This window comes from Eleginops maclovinus, chromosome 3 (genome assembly GCF_036324505.1).
Source record: "Eleginops maclovinus isolate JMC-PN-2008 ecotype Puerto Natales chromosome 3, JC_Emac_rtc_rv5, whole genome shotgun sequence".
Classification (NCBI taxonomy): Eukaryota; Metazoa; Chordata; class Actinopteri; order Perciformes; family Eleginopidae; genus Eleginops; species Eleginops maclovinus.
Genome location: NC_086351.1, coordinates 11,401,279 through 11,422,553, shown reverse-complemented (window position 1 = coordinate 11,422,553; position 21,275 = coordinate 11,401,279). Strand labels below are relative to the sequence as shown.

Below are 21,275 nucleotides of genomic sequence, written 5' to 3'. Positions count from 1 at the left end.
AAACGCTTCATTGAGTATCATTAGGACTTTGCCCAGATATTCTGCTGAACCCTTTTAGAAGTGTCATTGTAATTTGTGGTCATTCAGTTTATGCTCTTAGTTGTTGCTTGAGAGTAGAAATCCTTAGGTGACCTTTAAGTGATGCTGTGTGGGGGGAATATCCGAGATGACTGGATGACCTTTTGTCTTGCATCACCCTATTCCCCTCCTCAGCCGTACACATGTCAAACAGAGCAGCACAGCAGAGGATTCTGTCCAAAACTGCAACATGTAGGAGTGCATTGCAGTTATTATTCTGACAAATGATGCAAAAAAAAAACACACCCTGGGCCAGCACTGAAATGGCCAATCTTTCACATAACAACGGCTGAAGAGGAGTTGAAAACAGATGCATTATTCCATTTAGTGATGAACAAAACAACAGCGGTATTGATATGTGCTCTCGTGTCTCTCTCTTTCAGTGGGATGTTTTTTGACGGCAATCACACCTACATGATTGAACCTGGAGGACAGGGAAGCAGCAATGTAAGTACTGTCAAAATGTATGCACATTTGTAGAAGGTGCAGATGTTTTATCAATTTCCCCTTCTTTCATCGTTTTAAATTCATCTATATTTGTTGTTATTTCTGTGCTCAATTATGATACATCATTTTAATATACAAAATGTAGGTTTAGGAAACGTTTTTGATGACTTGCATCACTTAACAGCACCATCCCTGGCTTTTATCCAAGTCTAAAGGCTAGGGATAGTATTATATAAACATATGTAGTTATCCTTTATTTGCTATGTTTAGGCTTGGTAAGACAATTCACCAGGAGGATTGTCTAGTTTGCATCTTCACTCAGACCTTGTGATATGTGATTTGTGTACTTAACTGAGCTATGTCCCTGTACCTCCTGAGGTACTCACATACCCCTAACTGGAAATCACTGTACCGGGCTCTATATCTTTATTGGTGGTAAGAATACTTTTCCTGGTATTACAGGAGTCCTAAAGATAAGTTATTGTCCTTAGAAAAGGTTGAGATGAAATCAGAATCAGTTACAGATGGTTGTTTTCACTTTTTCTCTGTGAGTGTGACCCTCAGGTCTCAGGACACAAAAGATGTGCCCTGGTTACAAAGTCTGCAGACTGTAGAAAAGCGTACTCCCAATTAGATAAAAACAATTACAGTCAGGCTTTATGGTCTGCATGAATGGAAAGATCTGAGATTTTCTAAAGATGCTTTGAGTATGAAGGTGACAGAACAAGCTGCTGATACTGTGTGCGCGTGCTTCGTTTCTACTCTAATTAAAACATCCAGAGGAAGTGTGTGGTGTTAATCTCAGGGACGAGAGGGACGAGATAAGAGAGGTCAGGGGTTTGTGTGTGTGTGTGTGTGTGTGTGTGTGTGTGTGTGTGTGTGTGTGTGTGTGTGTGTGTGTGTGTGTGTGTGTGTGTGTGTGTGTGTGTGTGTGTGTGTGTGTGTGTGTGTGTGTGTGTGTGTGTGTGTGTGTGTGTGTGTGTGTGTGTGTGTGTGTGTGTGTGTGTGTGTGCGTGCGTGCACTTTTAAGTGTTAGTAGGGGCTGTCTGGCACACAGCTACTTAAGGTTCATTCCCATATTACAGTTTTTAGTGCGAAAAGCATCAAGTGGATAGGAGAGGAAATAAAGAGTATGGATGGATGTAAGGATCAAACTGTAAGGCTGAATAGAGGAGTGTCGAACTTAGAAGAAAGGGATAAAAAAAGAAGCAGTGGAGCAGAGCAAAAACACAACATTTAGTTATTATCTGACAGCCTCAGTATAATATCACAGTATACAAAAATAAAATACATTTAAAGTTAAAGAAAAAGAAAATTCTGTGAGATTATTTGAAAAATGTATAAACTAAGAAAAGAATAAGAAACAACAACGCTTCACCCACTGGGTTTATTTCCTGTGTCTCTCCTCCCTTCCACTTCTTCTTTAACTCCATTCCTTTCTTGCCTTTTCTTCCTCTCCTCTCTGCCCCCGTCATTCCTCTCCAGCGTTTTCTGGAGGGACTGAATTATTCAAGCGATGAGAGAGAGTAGGAATATTCTGCAGCCCTTGTCTTTAGAGATATAGTGTCTTGGTCATTCACTCAGACACAGTGATGTAAAATGCACATCAAATTTGGAAGAGATTCTCCACTAGAGTTTAACTGAGGTTTTTAAATAAATGTCATGACAAACATTTGGCCAAAACACTGCTGCACATGAAATTTTAAAAAAGACATTAAGACAGCTTGTGGTAGCACAAATACAAAGCTAAAAAAGAGAGCATTAGGCAACATATGGTCATCATGAACAACATTTTAACTGCCTATAATACCAAAAGCCCTCATTTTAGACTGATAGATTCCTAATTTTTAAGTAACTGGCTATTTTTTTCTGCATCAGCATGTTTAAAAAAAAAGATAGAGCTTAAAAATTAGCTTAAATGTAGCTCCTCTTCAAACAAATACAGTAGATTATTAATGATAGAAAAAAAAAGGACCAAGTGTTTCTGCCTATTTAGTATTTTAACTATTAATACGTTGTCACATTCTGCTACTTTCTGAATGCAGGACTTTTTACATTGTTATATAAAAACGTTTGCATTAGTAAACACTAAACTATAATATGTATAGTAATATTATAGAGATTTCTGGATCTCTAAAAAAGGAGACCATAGGAAACTGTAACAATCTAATACAATTTGTTGATTGCAAAATAAATGAAGACCAATTATATTTCCTCTCATACTTTCATACTAGCCTTTCAACATGTATTACCTGTTACATACTGCACAGTTTTACTATTAGCTTAAACACAACTCCCTGTACTGCTGTGAAAGTGCAGGCTAGCTTTTGTAAAAATATTGGGCACGTAACTCCAGTGCCAATTATGATTCTGGCATTTTAGGTGTGGGAATCTTGTCTGCATGATAATGCCAATGGGACAGCGCTGCCCTGAACCCCGGCTGTCAGTTTGTCAGGTCTGAGCTCTGGATGTCTGCTCCCTGCGGGGCTCGGTCCAAACCGACTGTCTCTCCCCCTCTCCATCTCTGGGCTCCTCACCGTGTGTCTTTTTCTCTATTTCAAAAACCTAAGTGCTCCAGTTTATTCCAATTATCAACACTCAAAAAATGTAAGAGAATGTTAGAAGGCACTCTCTCTAAACATGTTGTTTAGTCATCGGTGTTCTTGTTATAACCTGAAACCTTGAATGCAGAATCTCGTTATGCACCAGTAATTCCCTCTGTTATGATCTAGTTGAAAGTGATGAAAAAGAAAGTGGCATGATGGGGGTTTGAGATGGATGGAAAGTCTGCATGGCTCCTGTCGGCCATATGGTAAATCCATCTGCCCTTCTTCCGCCAAGGCAGAAAAGTTATGCAGGACATTAGCTAAGTGTGTCCTGGACAAGCTGCTCTTGTCACCTCATGCAGCTGAACTAGTTCTAAAGTGTCGTACGGTGTTATGTAAAAGATGAGCTTGTGAACAAGGAGACCTGTGTTGTGAGCATCACAGAGCGCCAAAATTAAAGGATGTGATGTGCACAGGCCATCATTAAGGATAAATCTTGCACTTATTGAGTGTGTGAGTGTTTGTGTGAGCGTGTGTGTGCAGACAACTTGACGGGAGAATATGTGATGCTGACTTGCATATGCAGAAAACACCATATGTTTAGCCTTCTTGTTTTTTTTGGGACACCTTTCCAACCCCACCTGCGCCTCAGCATGCAGCGTCCCTGCAGCTCTGACTATTTGCTTTCAGGAAGAAATAACGCAAAGTATGATGCTGTGTTTGTCTTCTGTTGACGGTGCAGTATCCATGCGTACACCATGAAGGCTAAAGAACAAGGACATAGCAGTATTTTGATAATATATCATTCCTTATATCATTCATCAAGACGGCTTGTTCCTAATCTAAGCAGGATTTTGCTTGTAGTGTTCATACTGGACAATTTTTCAATGTGCTCTTGATTGACTCTCCCACAATGCAATTTGCAAAGGGAATGGAGTAGTTCCTCATAAAAATGACTTTTAAATAAATTGAGAATGACGGTGAAACTGCTTCAGAATGATCTTTAAAAACAAAATTAGGGTTAATCGTTCTCAATAAAAACATTTAGTTTTGTGTTTGTGCGTTAAATTGCAGTCTTTGATTACTTTCATACGGATCTATGAGGCTACTGCTAAGCTACAGTAATACTTTGTGTCAAATGCTAACGTTAGCATGCTTACACACTAAAGAAAGATGTACTTTTATTAATCCCCATGAGGAAATTCGCGAATTCTGCATTTTACCCATTCTAGTGTTGGGAGCAGTGGGCTGCCATATGTACGGCGCCCAGGGAGCAGTGTAGGGAACGGTGCCTTGCTCAGGGACACCACGGTAGCACTTGGTCCTTCGGGGACTTGAACTTGAACTGGTGACCTTCCAGTTCCCAGGCCAAGCCCCTAACCACTTTGCCACCACTGCCCAACAATGACAGTGCTAAATTACTGATGTTAAGGAGGTATAATGTACACTAACTTAGTCTGGTATTCTATCATGCTAACATTTTCTAATTAGCACTCAACAAACAATACATTGAAGGCTAGTATGTACATGGATGAGAACAAAGTGGAATTTCAACCAGACCGATGTTCTCAAAATGATCTATGAGCACAATAAATGCTTGTCCAAACATAATCTTGATTCTTCAAATAGTTTTTTTTAATCAAAACTAAAAATAACATTAACAATAACATGATAACTGCTTCTCAAATGGGGAACTTTGCAATTGGTCTCTGTTAAATCATACAACATTTAATATCTTTTGGGCTGTCATCCTTGCATTTCTGTAAAACCTCCCAAATCAGGGAGGATAACTAAGGAAGAGGAGGTGGGGGAGGGTGAAGTAAGGGGTATGTTGTTGGGGGTGGTGGCAGGTTGCAGGTGGGGGGGTGGGTGTGCATTGGGTGCCAAGAGGAGGATTTTGTATATTAGCTCAAGCTGGGTATGAAGCTCAGAGTGAGTTGAAGCTGATGGGATTTAGGAAAAAAGGGGTCTCCCTGTGGCCTCAAGCCAACTTCATGTTACTAAACCTGGACCAGTTCATTCACACTTGCAGATCGAGAGCAAAATGAAAGCGTGTTACCCCTCCCTGCTTTATATTCATGAGCCAGTAGTTTGAGGTACCATCTCCCCTGGCAACCCAGGCTCCTCGTCGTCTCTTTGTAGTATGACATATGAAAGCCATCTGTGTTAAGTCCTTTAATCTCCGACACTACACACTCCCTACAGAGTCTATATGCTGTGCTTGTGTTTTTTAACTGAGGGAAGTAATAATCAGGGGAATTAAGAAGACATTTGTCAATACATGTTTTATTTCAACAGTTCAAAAATACAAATGCAATACACTTTTGCTAATTAATGTTTGATGAATCATCAGCCACTTTAGCCTCAGCTAACATGAAAGAGTAACATCAAAAAAGAAGTTGGATCCAATTATAATTGCTGCAGTTTAGTCTGCAGATGCTCCGTCCACCAGGACTACATCAAAGATTAATCAAAACACTGGAGCTTTAAAGCTTCATTTAAAAAAAATGCTAACTTTTTATAATTGGCTCTTTCTCTCTGGACCTTATGATAACTTTAATATTTACCCAAAGAGGAAATCATAGTTCAGAGCAACTGTCAATTTGCCAGTGCTGTGTTGTTAAAGGTGCAATGACCAAGAGTTCCGCGTAGCCATGAAGGCTTGAATAAAATCTTGCTTTAAAGACAAGCAAAGCAGTACTTTTGTTGCATTGACATCTATTAGAGTGCATCAATGTTTTCGTCAAGCATCAAAACATTTATAATCATTAAGTCAACTTACCAATTGTATCCTGTTCCAGCTTCTCCAACATAAAGTATGCGGCTTTTCTGTGTTTTTATTCATTGTACATTTAATGTAATTGGGTATTTGCTTGTTGGTATGACAGTACAGATGATTAGAAGACACACTTTGGGCAATTGTTATTATTTGTATTTAATATGAATGTATGTAAGAGTCCTAGAAAGCAAAATGTATACTAAGCAAACGTGGCCTTGGCTTCCCTGGTTCAGACTGACTTCTGAACAACTTTAATATCAAGTCATCATGAGGGGGATTTCAAAAGTATTACATTATGGGGTTACATTTCTGGGAAACCAGAACCTCAGAAGCCATTGATTTCCTCAAACAATTTATCAATTAAACTGTAAGTGTGGAGACAACCAGCAGATACGAGCCGACCGTCTTTGCTAGATTGTAATTCAGTCTAACTGAGATGTGGCTCAGATGGAGAAAACACTTTACATGAACTCTCTCAGTATAAATGTGATTAATTATTCATTGAGTATTTTTGTATTGCAGTTATGCATATTACGTAATTCTTTATAGCAGTTTTTTTCCCCAGCCCAGCAAATAAACAGGCAAACATTAATGTTCTAATACAAAAGTGTGTAGAAAAGCATTTGGCGTCAACATCGAATGATAACATCTTGGTCAGCTTAGTTGGCAAAAGTTTTAATCAGCGGACATGTTGAGTGCAGATGAACAGCGCTCTCATTCTGTTAACATTACAGTTCATAATTAAAATGTTATTCCACATAGTGATCTCAATTTGCATTTGTCCATCAAATTCAACTTTACTAAGACATTTCTTAGTGTCATGTTTTTTATTTTACATTAACACTTACAATAAATGATTAGGTAACATGTTAAAAAAATACTCAAGGCTAAAACAAAGAAAGGTGAACAAAGGCAAAGCAAACTGGCACAGTATTCACAAAGTTAGTGCATAAAAAACTTCAACAGCTGCTCTTCACAGGGCAACATCACAATTCATGTAACACAAAAACAAAACATACAAACAGGTGAGTTAATAAGTAGTTGTTCCTTCAGGACCACAGGATATAAAGTTATGTTCAGTAGTGATAACAGACAGTTTTTATACTGTAAGCTTTACATAGGGAAATGTAACAAGTCATTTCAGTATGAATAGAATGTGTCCAACACAAACAAAGAAAACTGAGAAATACATTTTTGCTGGCAAGCTATCGCCAGACTTATGGCAGCCTTAATCAGTGCTTCTTAAATCTATAGTGTAAGACAGAGTGGGAATTTATATTCACTCACATACTTAATGCTAGTAACTATCTGCTTGTATTAAGTTAGTTGGTTCTTTGGCCACTTAAGCAAGTTAAGAGTAAGAACAGTGTAAAAGGTTGGTTGAGGTGTCTTTCTGTATTTTTGGCTAGAAAGACATCTATTTTCTTCCCTTTTCTACAGTACTAAGCTGATTCCAGTGTTGCTTGTGCCAGTGATCTCTGTTATTTAGGAACAATCCTTCATATTAAACCCAGAGTTCTTTTGACTGGGTTTCGTCTTCTACAGTATAATCAGCGAAGTACAGACCTGGATTGACTGAGTGTATCACTCTAGGGGCTGTAAATGGCTCCATATTATTAATTTCCATCTATCATGCTCTGAGTTGTAACAGTGGTGAACTTCATTGAGTTTCATGGACAGAAGTTTGACGTCTCCAGCCTCTCTCCTCTTACTGTCACTGTGTCAGCACGGGAATGTCGATCTCTATGGCGGACATCCTTGAGCGGGAGGAGTATCGCTGACCTGCGTAGGTGGATGCGTAGCCCTGAGATGGAGCATAGCTCTGCGAGGGTGCGTAGCCCTGAGATGGAGCGTAGCTCTGTGAGGGAGCGTAGCTATAGGCCTGGTTGCCTCCCACCTCTGAGCCATACCCATCAGGAACAGACATCTGAGACATGTACACCTGTGGCGGTGCAGGGGTGACCACACTCTGGGCGTAGCCCTGGGAGGTCACATATGGCTGGGAGTCGATCACTGTGGGAGGATAGGTCTGGGGAGGGAAGGGCTGAGGGCCATAAACTGGGGACGGAGGATATCCATTGGCAGTGAGAAGCTGGGTGGACAGAGAGTTAGGCATAGAGGCCAGAGGCAACCAAAAGGGTGAAGGCAACTTTTTACACATACAGTACCACATGAACATCAGCAGGGCAGCCAGCATTAGTCCTCCAGAGCAGCCTATAGACACATACACAGCAAAGCCATCAGAGAAAATGTTGTCATATCTGATGTTCATTTCCTTGGTGCGGAACAGGAACCACACTGAGGGTGCGATGGCAATAGCTCCACCCAGGAACAAAAATGTCGCTGCCACCAGGTGACAGCCTGCATTGTTGACCAGGAATCTGATGGTCTTAATGTCTGGTTCAGGCTTGTCTGAGCAGCAGCAGGTCTTACACATTCCTGCCATGCACAGTAGCAAGGCCAAAGAGCCAAACATCATGCCCGTAGGAAGACAGAACTGCAGGAGCCGCAGATCCAGCTGGTCCACTTTAGAGTACCACTGGAAACATGGGAAGACAAGATTTTTTGTTAGGACAATTAAGGACAGAAAATATAAAAACAAGAAAAAGCAGAGGAGAGCCCATTTCTCAAAGTAATACCTCTGAATCATAGTAGTAGCATCCAGAATAGCCATCCTGTTTCACACATTTAGCCCACAGCCCATCATACACACTGATATTCTTGGCATTACGATTGAAGGTGACGAGTCTTGTTACACGCCACTGTGGGATTAATGTTGCCACAGCAAGCCCTCCCACAGAAACAAAGGCAATGATGAAGGCAAAAGCATTGGTGGCGTGGATGTCCCGGCACGACATGGTGGTGCTGACAGGAACTGAGGCCACGAGGAGAGTTCCTGTTTGAACATAAAAAGAGAGGTAGTTAGAAGGAAGGTCGCTGGTCACTGCAGTGGAAATCAATAGGGCCATAATGTGAAAGTAAATCAGTTTCTGGAGCACAGAACAACTGGTCAAAGGAAAAAGACATGGTTATACAAGTTTCTCAGAATGGCCCCATTACTATTGCAAAAAGTAAACTGTGCCACAGACTGACCTAGCTATGGGCAACCCCCCTGTACTTCTATTCACCAGTGTAGTTGACCTAATAAATGCTGTCCCAGAGAAACAATGCTCTCATTTCATTAGCAAACAAAGTGAGACTGACTTGGGAGCTGAGCTTGCAGGGCGAGAGTGTCTATACTGCAGTGCATTACATAAACTGTACAGACAGACAATGAGCGATTGAATGAGATGTCTCTTTCTGTAGCAGCATGCAACACTGACTGACCATGACTGTGTGGAGACGTATATTTAGAACCAATTTTATGCCTTAATATAATACAAACAGAAAAATCAGATCACCACTGTCCTTTCCTCTTTCAGTGGTTACAGGTTTGTCTCAAAATTGTCTGGAAATGTACTTCTTTTATGAATTGCTGGGCAAACACATAGTTAAATCAAGCCTCAGGCAATATCTTTCAAGTTATTTTATATTAAGCTTTACAGTTTGCAGCATCATTTAATGACTATCAAACTGTATAAGTTTTAAACGTATCTTTACATTTAAAAAGCTCACTGTCACGTTTTATATATTATTATATCCGTTTTCAAACAGTTGTCACGGAACAGGCTGCATTATACACCACGTCCTTATTTTATGAACAATGCAGTAATCATTCAAAAACTGTCAGCAGTGCAAATGCCTATTATAACCTGTTATATTGCAATCCAATTTCGTGATTACCGTTTCACCATAACTTAGTAATGGTGGGTAATACCTGGTGTTTATGAAGCCATGATTACATGAAACAGGCTCCCATATGACGCCTGTCTGAGTAGCTTCATCAGCTAGCTTAGCCACATTTAGGCTGAATATTTTAGCCCGTTGAGGCTAACTGGAAAATAACTATTATCATGATCAAAAGCCTAAAACATTAACAATTGTGTTCATTAAAATTGCTGTCCAAACGCCAAATAAAGAATAATAAATATGTTTGAATTGGCTGGCTCACCAGCATTGAACCCTAACGCTAGTTTGTTAAACTAGGTAATTAGCTAGCTATGGCTAATAAGTTAGCATTACAACAACCTGTTGCGTCTCGAATTCCTCACTGTGAAACTCAAACAAGGCTACTACGTAAACATAGACCACCATACCTTATATTTCCAACAGTGAGGTCGTACTTAGATCGAAGTCATTCTTAATTCAGCCTGGTTCTCCACTGACTTAATACAAACAATCAAACCCAGAGGTTTTTTTTCTCTAAAGTACAGTTAAGAGGAACGTAAACAGGATGTGGGTGTTTCTGCCCTCAGTGTTGTCTCACAGGGGGGGACGCATGCGCGCAGACCATTCAAATCACACTGATCATAAAATAAACATAATAATAAAACATAATAATAATAATAATAATAATAATAATAATAATAATAATAATAATAATAATAATAATAATACATTTATTTTATAAGCGCTTTTTCAGATGCTCAAAGTAACTTTACAGAGGTACATAAAAAAGAAAGACAACAATAAATAAAGTAAAAGTCACATTAAAATCAATCAAAGTATAAAAAAATCACACATTAAAAGCCAGTTTGAAGAGGTGAGTTTTTGTGAGCTTCTTGAAGGTGGCGAGGTCAGTACAGTCTCTGCTGGGTTGTGAGAGTGAGTTCCAGAGGGAGGGGGCAGCGACGGAGAAGGCTCTGTCCCCCCAGGTTCGGTGCTTGGTGCAGGTGGGGATGGATAGGAGATTGGCTTCTGATGGAATATACATGGAAAATAAAAAGTACAAACTATAACTAGGAAAGCAAAAATACCACATTTGAGGATGAATTCATTTTGAAATGAATAAATAAATAAATAGATAAATAGATGCCTGTAATGTAAACAATTTAATGCACAGAGCCACACATTGACAGAGCACATACCACACAATTGAAGACGTAAAAATGAAAAGCATTAAAACCTGTGTACTACAATAAAGATAATATTTATGATATGGTTTAGCTTTAGCCACATTAGAAACGTCTTTTAAAACACTTGTGTGGTCAGTCTCTTGAGATAGGAAAGGTTGGCCATATTTTATAGGATACATGATTCTGAGTGATTAAGTTATCCTTAACTTTTGACTTGCATATTTTATTTTTGCAATTTCCTGTAGGATTTCTGTAGGCTTGATGGATTGTGTTTGTGCAAGATTACAATTTGAGAGGTTGCCAATCCTTCTATAATTTTCTTTTTTATAGCAACCAAATTATAGTAGGTTTGTCTGTCCAAATATTTTAACACCCCTGAGTTTGACAGGTGTAATTATTGTATGAACTTCGAGCTGAGACTGTGATCTGTGAACTGATTAACTTCATTAAACTCAGATGTTTCTGTCTTTCAGGGAGATGTCCGAATTCACATGATATATAAATCTGCAGGGCATGAGGGATTTAATGATCTCCTCAATGGTAAGATGATAACTGAAGTAATGAGGAGAACCTTCATTTATTCATGATTTTATTAAAACATTTAATTAATTGAAATTTTCTGTTTACTAGGTGATTTTCCAGAGCCGCCTTTTCCCAGCCCCCCATTTCCCGGATCAAAAGTTGTTCACAGAAGAAAAAGGAGACAGGTATGACTCCTCTGCAGCCATATTTACTGAAACATTATCATCATTAGCAGTAAGATGCTGATGAGTTCATGTTGATGTCGCATTATGGTGTAAAATGCTCTGAATGCTGTTCGCCCTGATTTTCACACTGTTTCCTTACCAGGTATGTTTTTTGTAAATTCACAAAGCTAAAACGAGAGCGCTGTTTCTTCATCTCCTCCTACACGACAGCTCTCCACCCTTTCTTCTTCTTCTTCTTCTTTTTCTTCTTCTTCTTCATGAAATATTTACCTTGCAAGTAGAGGCTGCTTGCTCATCTTTTCTCAGACAGCCTGCAGCTGTTGGTCTCTCAGCTCTATGAGCTGCTCTCGTCTTTATTTGGGATTTGAAAAAACAGACCAACCTTGTTTATCTTTGCAAAGTTCACCTTATCGATTTCTTTTTGTTTTCCTTTTCTTGGTGACGCATGAGACAAAAGCTGATCTTTGTGTGTGTGTCTATGTTTAAAAGTCATTAGGAGGAAAATAGAGAAAAGGTTGTCTCTCTTTCTGTGTTTATAAATCAAGTGGCAAACTGTGTTTTTCTCTTAGGCTCCGAGTGTGTCTCACAGTGTAGAAGATGAGACCAAATACATTGAGTTGATGGTGATCAATGACCATTTAATGGTAAGAAAATATGTTATTGATGTACAATTCTAATAGACTGTAAACTGTGAAATTATTCATTATAAAAAGCTCTTAAATTGTGAATAAAAAACATCTAAATGGGCCTGACAAAATCCACTGGGACTCAAATGTTTTTTAACAAAAAGGTGATATTTGGAGAACACTTAATCTGCAAACACTGGCTCCTTTCACACATTTGAATGTTTTAAAATGAATTTCTTCCAGATTATCAATCCAACATTTATTCATTTTCTCTTTTCCTCTCTCTGTCTCTCTCTTCAGTACAAGAAGCATCGGCTTTCTGTTGGGCACACGAATAACTATGCTAAGTCAGTGGTCAATATGGCTGACATGGTAAGAATTGTATTGATCTTCTTCCTGAAAGCTTGCCACAAGCACTCCCAGGTATTAGAGCTGAGCGCACATTGCACTGATTTCTCATTTAACCAACCTCACTCCCTACATTTAAAACCTCTCCTGGTCCATAATATGCTGTGTGCAGCCATTAACTAGCCAGTCATGAGTTTTCAGAGGCCTGAAACAGCAGTGGCATCCCAACAGAACTGAGGCAGATATTTTTATGTTTCATTATTGGTAGCCACATCTGTTTGCTGTGCTGCTGAAATATGACCTGCCACAGGGTCATGTCTGTAAGCCAATAGGCTCAGAAAAGGTCACGCTTTCTGTTGTGTCCTTGAAGAGGATCATATGAAGCCGATTCTATTTGGGACATATACATTGATTTCCATGTCAGAGTTTAGTTGCCGTTTTTCCCCAGTGTATGCTTGGTATGATACATATTACAGCAATAACTTGTAAGGCAGAGCTTATATAAACATACAATAAATTAATCAAAGTAAAATCTTTATAGATTGAATTCAGTAAAACAAGTACTTAGCTAAGTCCTGGAAAAGGAGTTGTCACAGTTATGACCAACCAATGTCTTTTACAGAGGGTCACTGTAGAGTAAACCGTAGAGTTAGAAAGGAGTAGGTATAAATGGATGTGAATGATTGAAATAACTTTAACATAGCAGTAGCTAGCTCCAGTTTTGTTTGTATTAACTCTACTTATGAGTCACAGACCTGAGCATCTGGTTTACGTATATATAAAAACAGATCTTTGGTAAAACCCAGAAAGCTGTAAAACAACAATTACCCAAATGTAATTCCAAAATGTATTATTCCACATGTTTTGAAACACAGTATACTATATGGCGAGGATATCACTAAATGTGCACATACCGAAGTGGATCTGCTTAGGTGAAGCTGTATATGCTGGATTGTGATATAACCAGAACAACAGCATATGTTTCTGATACTTCCTTCCTGCTCTGTCAGCTTTGTTTTGAGGCGTTCAGCTTAAACAAAGTGGCTTTGCTCTTGTCCTCTTCTCTTCTAGTGTTTGTCTGGGCCCAGTACCCCAATAGATTTCCATCTTATGAGAGCAAACATTATTATTTGCTAGTCCTTCAGACTGTTCCCCGTATTGTCTGCGTCTAGCTGCCTGTAGTGTGATGCTGTCTGGTGGCAGGCTCAGACTGTTCACACTGACTGGCTGTAACAACAGACAGCTGGATATGTTGATGAATATGAAGTCAGTTTTAATATCAATCAGTAATTTCTGTCTGTGCACTTTCAGTGAAGGACTTTCAAATGACAACTGTCACTGACATTACATTTCATACTTCTAATTCCCCAGATTTTCAAGGAACAGCTCAATACCCGTATTGTGCTGGTAGCAATGGAAACGTGGTCAGCTGACAACAAATTCAACATCGACGACGACCCGATGGTGACGCTGAAGGAGTTTATGAAGTATCGAAAAGACTTCATCAAGGAGAAATGCGACTCTGTTCACCTCTTCTCGTAAGTCGAAACATCTAAGAAATATGTTCTGGTTTTTTAAATGGATATTTTTATTAAACACATAACTCTCTTTTTTCATCAGAGGGAATCATTTCCATAGCAGCTGGGAGGGGGCTTCCTACATGGGAGGTGTATGCTCCCTCACCAAAGGAGGGGGAGTCAATGAGGTGAGTCTCAAATAACCAAGAACAGATTTCCAAAATCTCTTAATTCAATTCCCTTTTGATTAGATAGAAGACTCAAACCTAATCTCTCATTGAAACACTTCTTTAACACCATTTATGTTTCAGACTAACCTGATATTCTGTTTATTTTCTGCCTCGTTCTCTCTCTCTTTCTGTCTGCCTCTTCATCAGTATGGGAAAACAGATGTGATGGCCATAACCCTCGCTCAGTCTCTTGGACAGAACATTGGCATCTTCTCTGACAACAAGAGGATCCTCAATGGTACACAGCTCAACCTTAATGAGTGTTTTAATTATTACTTTTTCCCGCAATCATTCTTTTTTCAAGACTCCTCTCCGAGCAATAAAAATATTTCAATGTGTTTCCTATTCTAGGAGAGTGCAAGTGTGATGATCTTTGGTTCGGCTGTATAATGGACGTTGTTGGGTAAGCTACTTTTACAGAACATTTCATGACTATAAAACCACAACACAGAAAGACTTTGTGTTGCCCAACAAATGATATGAAGCAAAAGCAACGGGCATGCAGTATATCAATTTAGATAAATCTGTGTTATATACAAATTGGATACAATGCACTTTGGTGTAATGCTAACATCATATTTAACTGATGATATATTGCACATTTCTTTGCTCAATCATTTCTTTCCTTTTCTAAATAGATGGCTATTTCATAAGGTTTCGCATGAAATTTGACCTAATGGTTGTAAAAAATGTTTGGTCAAAACTCAAATTAATTGTGGACATTTGTTGTTTAAAATTTGAAATAGAGGATATTCTCCTATATGTCTCAAATAACTTACATTTTAATTGCACCATAGTTAGCTTAACGCTTACTGCAAAAAAAGTGCATAGATAATAGCTTAATCTTCATCAAAATATTACTTTTTTTGGCAGTGTAAACATGCTGATATCAATATTTCTATCCCCTTAAAGAGTGTTATTGTAGTTTGATAATTCACCACTAGGTGTCAGCCTATATATATATATATATATCACCCTTATGACTTGTTTATTTAAGTTCATTGGGTTTCTTTCACTAGTAATGTGTTATATAATCTGTTGCTTGCTAGGATTAGTCAGTGTATTTCTTCTTTCGCAGTAATCATGAGTTTGTGTACATCTGTGGTTTTTATACTGTACATGTTGCTGTGAGCATATGGATGTGTGTGTTGTGTCTGTAAAAGCCAATGCGTTGTGTGTGTATGTGTGTATATACCCCTCTTCTTAAATACTTCTCGCGTTCCCCCTCTATCCCGAAAGGGGCAGCAGGTGAGCAGAAGCTTGGCTGAAACGTTGCCTGTGCTGTTTTTTAACCAACTGGCTGCCTCGGAGGGGTTGTCAGTCATCACAACCTTTCCCATCTCATCCAACAGCGCTACAGTCGCTGTGGCCCCAGCTTCTTTCTTTATTCAAATTACATGAACAAATACAGTCAGATGTCCTTTGATTATACACTGACTGTATTTTTCATAGTCATTTTGTACAATTTTACATGTAATCTTTGTGTATCCTGCCAAGATTATTTTTGTATTAATTATTTAGAGGCACTTCCTCCCTCCTGCCCTTTGAAAGTCAGAACTTTTCATCAGTTCCTTTTGTCCATGTCTAACCGATTGATACAGTCTGCAATGTCATTCTCATCTTAGGCCAATATTTGACTACTTCATTTCCCTGAAACGACAGTGCACTGCCCTAACACTCCCTGCTAGTTTGGGTTACAATAATAAACCTGCTATAATGTCTTCACAGAGGATAGGTGACTGTGAGCTCCTATCAGCCCAACACCTGTGAGTGGACCTGGCCCATATAATACTAATAAAAAAAAGTCAATGGTATTTCAGACGCTTGTATTCAATGAACTCAGTCATGTCCATTGGCGGACCTTTCTTTTTATCCCTCAGCACCTGCATGTCTGATCAACTTAACCTACTACTACTACTAACTGTTCCCATATTTCTCACAGGGTTTAGTGTGTGTGTGTGTGTGTGTGTGTGTGTGTGTGTGTGTGTGTGTGTGTGTGTGTGTGTGTGTGTGTGTGTGTGTGTGTGTGTGTGTGTGTGTGTGTGTGTGTGTGTGTGTGTGTGTGTGTGTGTGTGTGAGAGAGAGAGAGAGTCATTATGCATAATGGTCAAGTGGGGATTTAAAAGAATGGTTTTCTATATATTGTTTCATATCGTTGCTTTACTTTCTCTTATCTTCTTGTGACATCATTGATTTTGCTATGTGCCAAAAATAAAAAAAATAAGTGAGTCACTTTAAAAAAAGAGAATATTTTATGATCCAACCCTAAATTCAAATCTTCTAAAATATACTGTAAAAACGACATGTATAGCCAAGTGAATATTTGTGGCTCAGTGTGGGCCTCTTTGCCTCCCAACAACCACCAGGGGCAAGAAAGGAGGGATAGAGGATGTTATTGAATCTTTTTCTGGATATGTGCAAATAATACAATAGTACCCTTATTTTAATCTTTAATATCCTTTATTTATATCTTTATAGTCCCTTATGTTGTGAAATGAAAAATATGAATAATAATATCAGGCCACAAGATAACATACCGGTGAATCATTCCAGCATGTTCTGCATTCCACCCATTATTACTGTTTAAAGCAGATCAACACTACAAGGTTTTTTGACCAGATAACGCACTAAAGCAAATTTAGAAATCAAAGATTGAAATCTCTGTTATAGTTTGGACAACTTAAAACCACATCAGTTGATTTAAACAACCTGAAATATTGTAGTGTGCTTCATCTGTCATCAAGTTGTCATTACTGGCTTTTTATACGACCGTAATCACTACAGGTGGCTTCATTTAGCCCCATTTCAAATCAAACAATGATGACCCTTCTCTGAGTCAGTCTGTTATTGCATTGTTTCCTGTGCCGGTCCTGATGAGCCACACTACCAGAGACACTCTAGTTAAATATATGCCAGCAGCAATCAGCTTTAAGTGACCAATGGCGCAGCAAGAAGATGACCTTTAAGTGCTGCTCAGGTTGCTCAGGAGTCATCTGATTGGAATAGATTTACTTCAGATGTTGCTTCAAGTGAGTGTGTCATCCAGCTGGATATTATATTTTTACTCAAAGTGAATAGAAGCAATCACACGGAGCGTTTAAGAGTTAAGAGCTTGATTTCTCAGAAGACTAGTGAATCGGTTGAATACTGATGTGATAATGTTAGTGTCACATGATAATGCAATAACTGTTTTTGTGAATCATCGACCGTATTCATTTCCAGAACAAGTTCATCAATGCGCCTTAGACTTCATTCACACCCTACATATATATCCATATGAACTTCACTATCTTAACTCTACTTTATAACTACCTCCATGTTGTAGTGGGGATCTTCTGTGAACTGTGAGTATGGTAAACACGGGTAAATCCTGAAATATCCATGGTACAGTGTAAGAAACGCAAACTTTATTAAATATGACAAACCTGCTATGGCACTGTCTGTTGCACTGCAATGCGATGTGTGGCATTAAATGTCAAAACAATATATTTTCCAAGTGTTTTGTCCTGTAATGTTTGTGGGAAACAAGCCCCCCCTCTCTCCCAGTATTATGTGAAGATGCAGCCTGTACTGTTTCCACGGTAACTGCATAATGTGCTGCGGTTGTGTTGAACAGCTTCCACCTGCCCAAGAGGTTCTCCAACTGCAACGTGGAGGAGTACTATAACTTCCTGAACAGCGGGGGAGGAGCCTGCCTGTTCAACAAACCACTGAAGGTACGTCACACTCACACATTTACTTTGGATAAAAGCCTTTAAAAAGTGACATATAATGTTAACGTGTCTAAGTAGTGTTGGAATGTAATTATGTATAATTTTGACTTTTACTTTACTTACTTAAGTATTTCCATTTAATGTTACTTTACATCCACTACACCTAATTTCACTAACTTTAGTTGCACCGTGAAGATTCAGATTATTAATACAACGTATAATCGACAAATAATTGACCATGTTTTATTTAATATAACATTGATAACACTTTATTGACCCCTTGGTAAAATTCAAAACACATTTTTCTGAAATAGGTAAATGCAGAGTCTTTTTACCTTTGGGTCTTTATTGTTGTGCCAATAGTTTTGTACTTTAGTTAAGTTTTGACTGCTGGATTCAAACTTGTAAAAGAATACTTCTGCACCAAGTAAAATAGGTGAGTACTTTGTGCATCTTCTTATCATGTTAAATACTAATTCTTCTTTCCCCTCTCAGCTGCTGGACCCTCCTATTTGTGGAAATGGCTTCGTGGAGCCGGGAGAGGAGTGTGACTGTGGCAGCCCGGCGGTAAGTTAAATCACTGACTGATTGGTGCCTGCCAATACAGAGATGTAGTTCCCTAAAGGTTCAACTTGATATTCATCATAAGTGAGAGTAGTGGGCTAATTAACTGAAAACAAAACCTGCTGTGTCACACCAATAACAGGCCATTTAAAGTAATGAAACAAAGTCATAGGAGAAATCAAGGTGGTGCATACAGAGTGATAATACCAGAGTTTGTCCAGAGAGACTTCAGTTTACATGGATTAAAGGTGTTGCAGGAAATAACACTAATCTAATTAAGACAACTAAGAGCTTTTTCTGTGTTTGTCTTTTAGGAGTGTGCCATAGAGGGGGAGGCCTGCTGTGACAAGTGCACCCTGACCCATGGCTCCAAGTGCAGCAACGGACTCTGCTGCAACAGCTGCCAGGTACAGGACAGGACACACTTTCACTCTCTGCTGTACAGTAGCTGCCGAGTGCTCCTAGTAATACAATGGGTTAAATGCAGAGGACAAATTTCCCTGTGTGTGCTCTGCTGTGTGCATGAGTGACCAATAAAGAGGGTTTCATCCTCCGATTCTTCTTATATTGGGCCCTTTATGGTCTTCAAATCCATTTCCACTTGGATTTAATATGGAAATATATCCTTTCAATTACAGTAGAAATGGTAACATGCTATGATCTGGGGTTGCTGCAGTGGGTCTGGTCTAGGTTCAGCAACGTTATGTGCCCAAAGAATGAGGTCAGCTGACTACCTGAATATACTGAAGGACCAGGTTATTCCATCAATGGATTTTTTCTTCCCTGATGGCACAGGCATGTTCCAAGATGACAATGCCAAGGTCCATCAGGCTCAAATGGTGAAAGAGTGGTTCAGGGAGCATGAGACATCTTTTTCACACATGGATTGGCCACCACAGAGTCCAGACCTGAACCCGATTGAGAATCTTTGGGATGTGCCGGAGAACACTTTGTGCAGTGGGTAGAATCTCCCGTCATCAATACAAGATCTTGGCGAAAAATTTACGCAAGACAGAAATAAATGTTGTGACATTGCAGAAGCTTGTGGAAACGATGCCACAGCGAGTGCATGCCGTAATCAAAGCTAAAGGCGGTCAAACGAAATATTAGAGTGTGTGACCTTTTTTTTGGACGGGCAGTGTATTTTGAGTCTAGGCTGTCTGCAAAAAAATATGTGTTAATGGGTACACAGCATTGTCAAAGATGGACTAATGATACTTTGGGAAAGAGAGAGTTGGCGCAGAGGGCTGACATTTCCTGATCTCTTGTTCCTCTGACACAAAGCCCAATTACAAACACTCACAGTCTGTCTGACCTTCATTGTGTGCTGCTGCAGATGGAGTTCATGGGAGTGTCATGCAGAGATGCAGTGAACGACTGTGACATCCCAGAAAACTGCACAGGCAACTCCAGCCAGGTGAGCATCCCTCGCACAGTTTTCTGCAGCCGCAGCTATATCCCTCATTTTTAGAAAATCACAGGATGTTATTAGACTCTTACAGTACATCACATTATCTCTGACGTGTTCTTTGCTATTTTCCAGTGTCCAGCTAATGTGCACAAGATGGATGGCTACACGTGTGAAAAGGACCAGGTGACATATTCAGATCATTTTAAGAACTCTTTACTAATGCACAGGTGATGTCTTTTTTATAGCTGTATCCCTATGGTTTGAGGATAAATTAACAAAAAATTGTAAAAGAAAGATAGAAAAATTTAAAAGAAATCCCTTAATCTTGAAGTTAATTCACCAAATGTAAACTTTAATAGAAGTTTTGACACCCTATATCTCTCTACAGGGTCGCTGCTTCAATGGAAGATGCAAAACCAAAGACCGACAGTGCAAGTACATTTGGGGAGAGAGTAAGTGTATTATTCCCATGTGCAAATTGACAAATAGATATAAACTCCCAGAGCTGTAGATGTTAATGCTCATTGTGTGTTTCTCCCTAAGAGGCAACAGCGGCTGATAAGTTCTGTTACGAGAAGCTGAACATCGAGGGGACAGAAAAAGGAAACTGTGGGAAGGACAAGGACACCTGGATCCAGTGTAACAAACAGTAAGCGAGACTTTTCTGTGACTGAACCCTGTGCACTTCTGTTATCATCCTATTTTTACTCTCCTTAACGTTTGGTTGCGTCTTTGTGTTTCAGGGATGTTCATTGTGGTTATCTGCTGTGCTCCAACATCTCCCCTTCCCCGCGACTTGGAGAGCTGCAGGGAGGACTCACCTCCTTCTCAGTGGCGCAGCACAGTGCTTCTCTTGAATGCAGGTACACATCATTCAAATACATCCTGAAATATACAAAGTACATAAAAATACTTTTGTTTGAGTTACTTTTATCTCTGGAGTAGTTTGGTTCCCTTGTTCTGTATAAGCTTTTTACAAGAGAAGGCGCTGCTGAAAGGCAACATTTACTAATCAACTAATTTTAAGTTTGGAAGGAAATATATAGTGTTTTATCACGTTAAGTGCTGTGTGACCGACTCAGGCGTGTTTGTTGTTCAGCGGGGCTCACGTGTTGATCGACGGAGACACTGACCTGGGATACGTCGAGGACGGGACGGCCTGTGGGACAGACCGCATCTGCTTCAATCACAAATGTATCCAAATTCAGCAATTCAACTTCAGCACATGTCCCGGTACCACTGACAAGATGGTCTGCTCTGGACATGGGGTAAACACACACAGACACAGACACAGACACAGACACACACACAGACACAGACACAGACACACACACACACACACACACACACACAC

At 39.4% G+C, this 21,275-nt stretch overlaps 2 protein-coding genes across 3 annotated transcripts in view; one reads left to right on the top strand and one right to left on the bottom strand.

Annotated features, from left to right (window-relative positions):
• Positions 1 to 21,275, top strand: part of adam22 (ADAM metallopeptidase domain 22) — a 53,328-nt gene that overhangs the window by 22,013 nt on the left and 10,040 nt on the right. For both annotated transcript variants that reach the window (XM_063878884.1, XM_063878882.1), the window contains exons 6-23: positions 462 to 525; positions 11,279 to 11,345; positions 11,436 to 11,512; positions 12,082 to 12,156; positions 12,439 to 12,510; positions 13,858 to 14,024; positions 14,107 to 14,191; positions 14,381 to 14,471; positions 14,585 to 14,636; positions 17,850 to 17,949; positions 18,442 to 18,513; positions 18,825 to 18,917; positions 19,847 to 19,927; positions 20,054 to 20,104; positions 20,310 to 20,373; positions 20,465 to 20,570; positions 20,665 to 20,784; positions 21,021 to 21,189. In XM_063878884.1, the coding sequence (XP_063734954.1) occupies positions 462 to 525; positions 11,279 to 11,345; positions 11,436 to 11,512; positions 12,082 to 12,156; positions 12,439 to 12,510; positions 13,858 to 14,024; positions 14,107 to 14,191; positions 14,381 to 14,471; positions 14,585 to 14,636; positions 17,850 to 17,949; positions 18,442 to 18,513; positions 18,825 to 18,917; positions 19,847 to 19,927; positions 20,054 to 20,104; positions 20,310 to 20,373; positions 20,465 to 20,570; positions 20,665 to 20,784; positions 21,021 to 21,189 (1,606 nt within the window). The remainder of the gene's footprint in view (positions 1 to 461; positions 526 to 11,278; positions 11,346 to 11,435; positions 11,513 to 12,081; positions 12,157 to 12,438; positions 12,511 to 13,857; positions 14,025 to 14,106; positions 14,192 to 14,380; positions 14,472 to 14,584; positions 14,637 to 17,849; positions 17,950 to 18,441; positions 18,514 to 18,824; positions 18,918 to 19,846; positions 19,928 to 20,053; positions 20,105 to 20,309; positions 20,374 to 20,464; positions 20,571 to 20,664; positions 20,785 to 21,020; positions 21,190 to 21,275) is intronic.
• cldn12 (claudin 12) lies at positions 6,510 to 10,198 on the bottom strand. The gene is made up of 3 exons (XM_063878886.1): positions 10,047 to 10,198; positions 8,490 to 8,746; positions 6,510 to 8,389 (listed from the first exon to the last, which is right to left on the bottom strand). The coding sequence occupies exons 2-3, from the start codon at positions 8,706 to 8,708 to the stop codon at positions 7,565 to 7,567; spliced, it is 1,044 nt and encodes a 347-aa protein (XP_063734956.1). The 5' UTR covers positions 8,709 to 8,746; positions 10,047 to 10,198; the 3' UTR covers positions 6,510 to 7,564.

Bases quoted from the DNA above. Each gene is read 5' to 3' on its own strand.
- cldn12 (XM_063878886.1), bottom strand. From the start codon at position 8,708: ATGTCGTGCCGGGACATCCACGCCACCAATGCTTTTGCCTTCATCATT. The intron at 8,390-8,489 runs GTATTACTTTGA...CCATGTTTCCAG, and splicing joins GCTACTACTATGATTCAGAG to TGGTACTCTAAAGTGGACCA.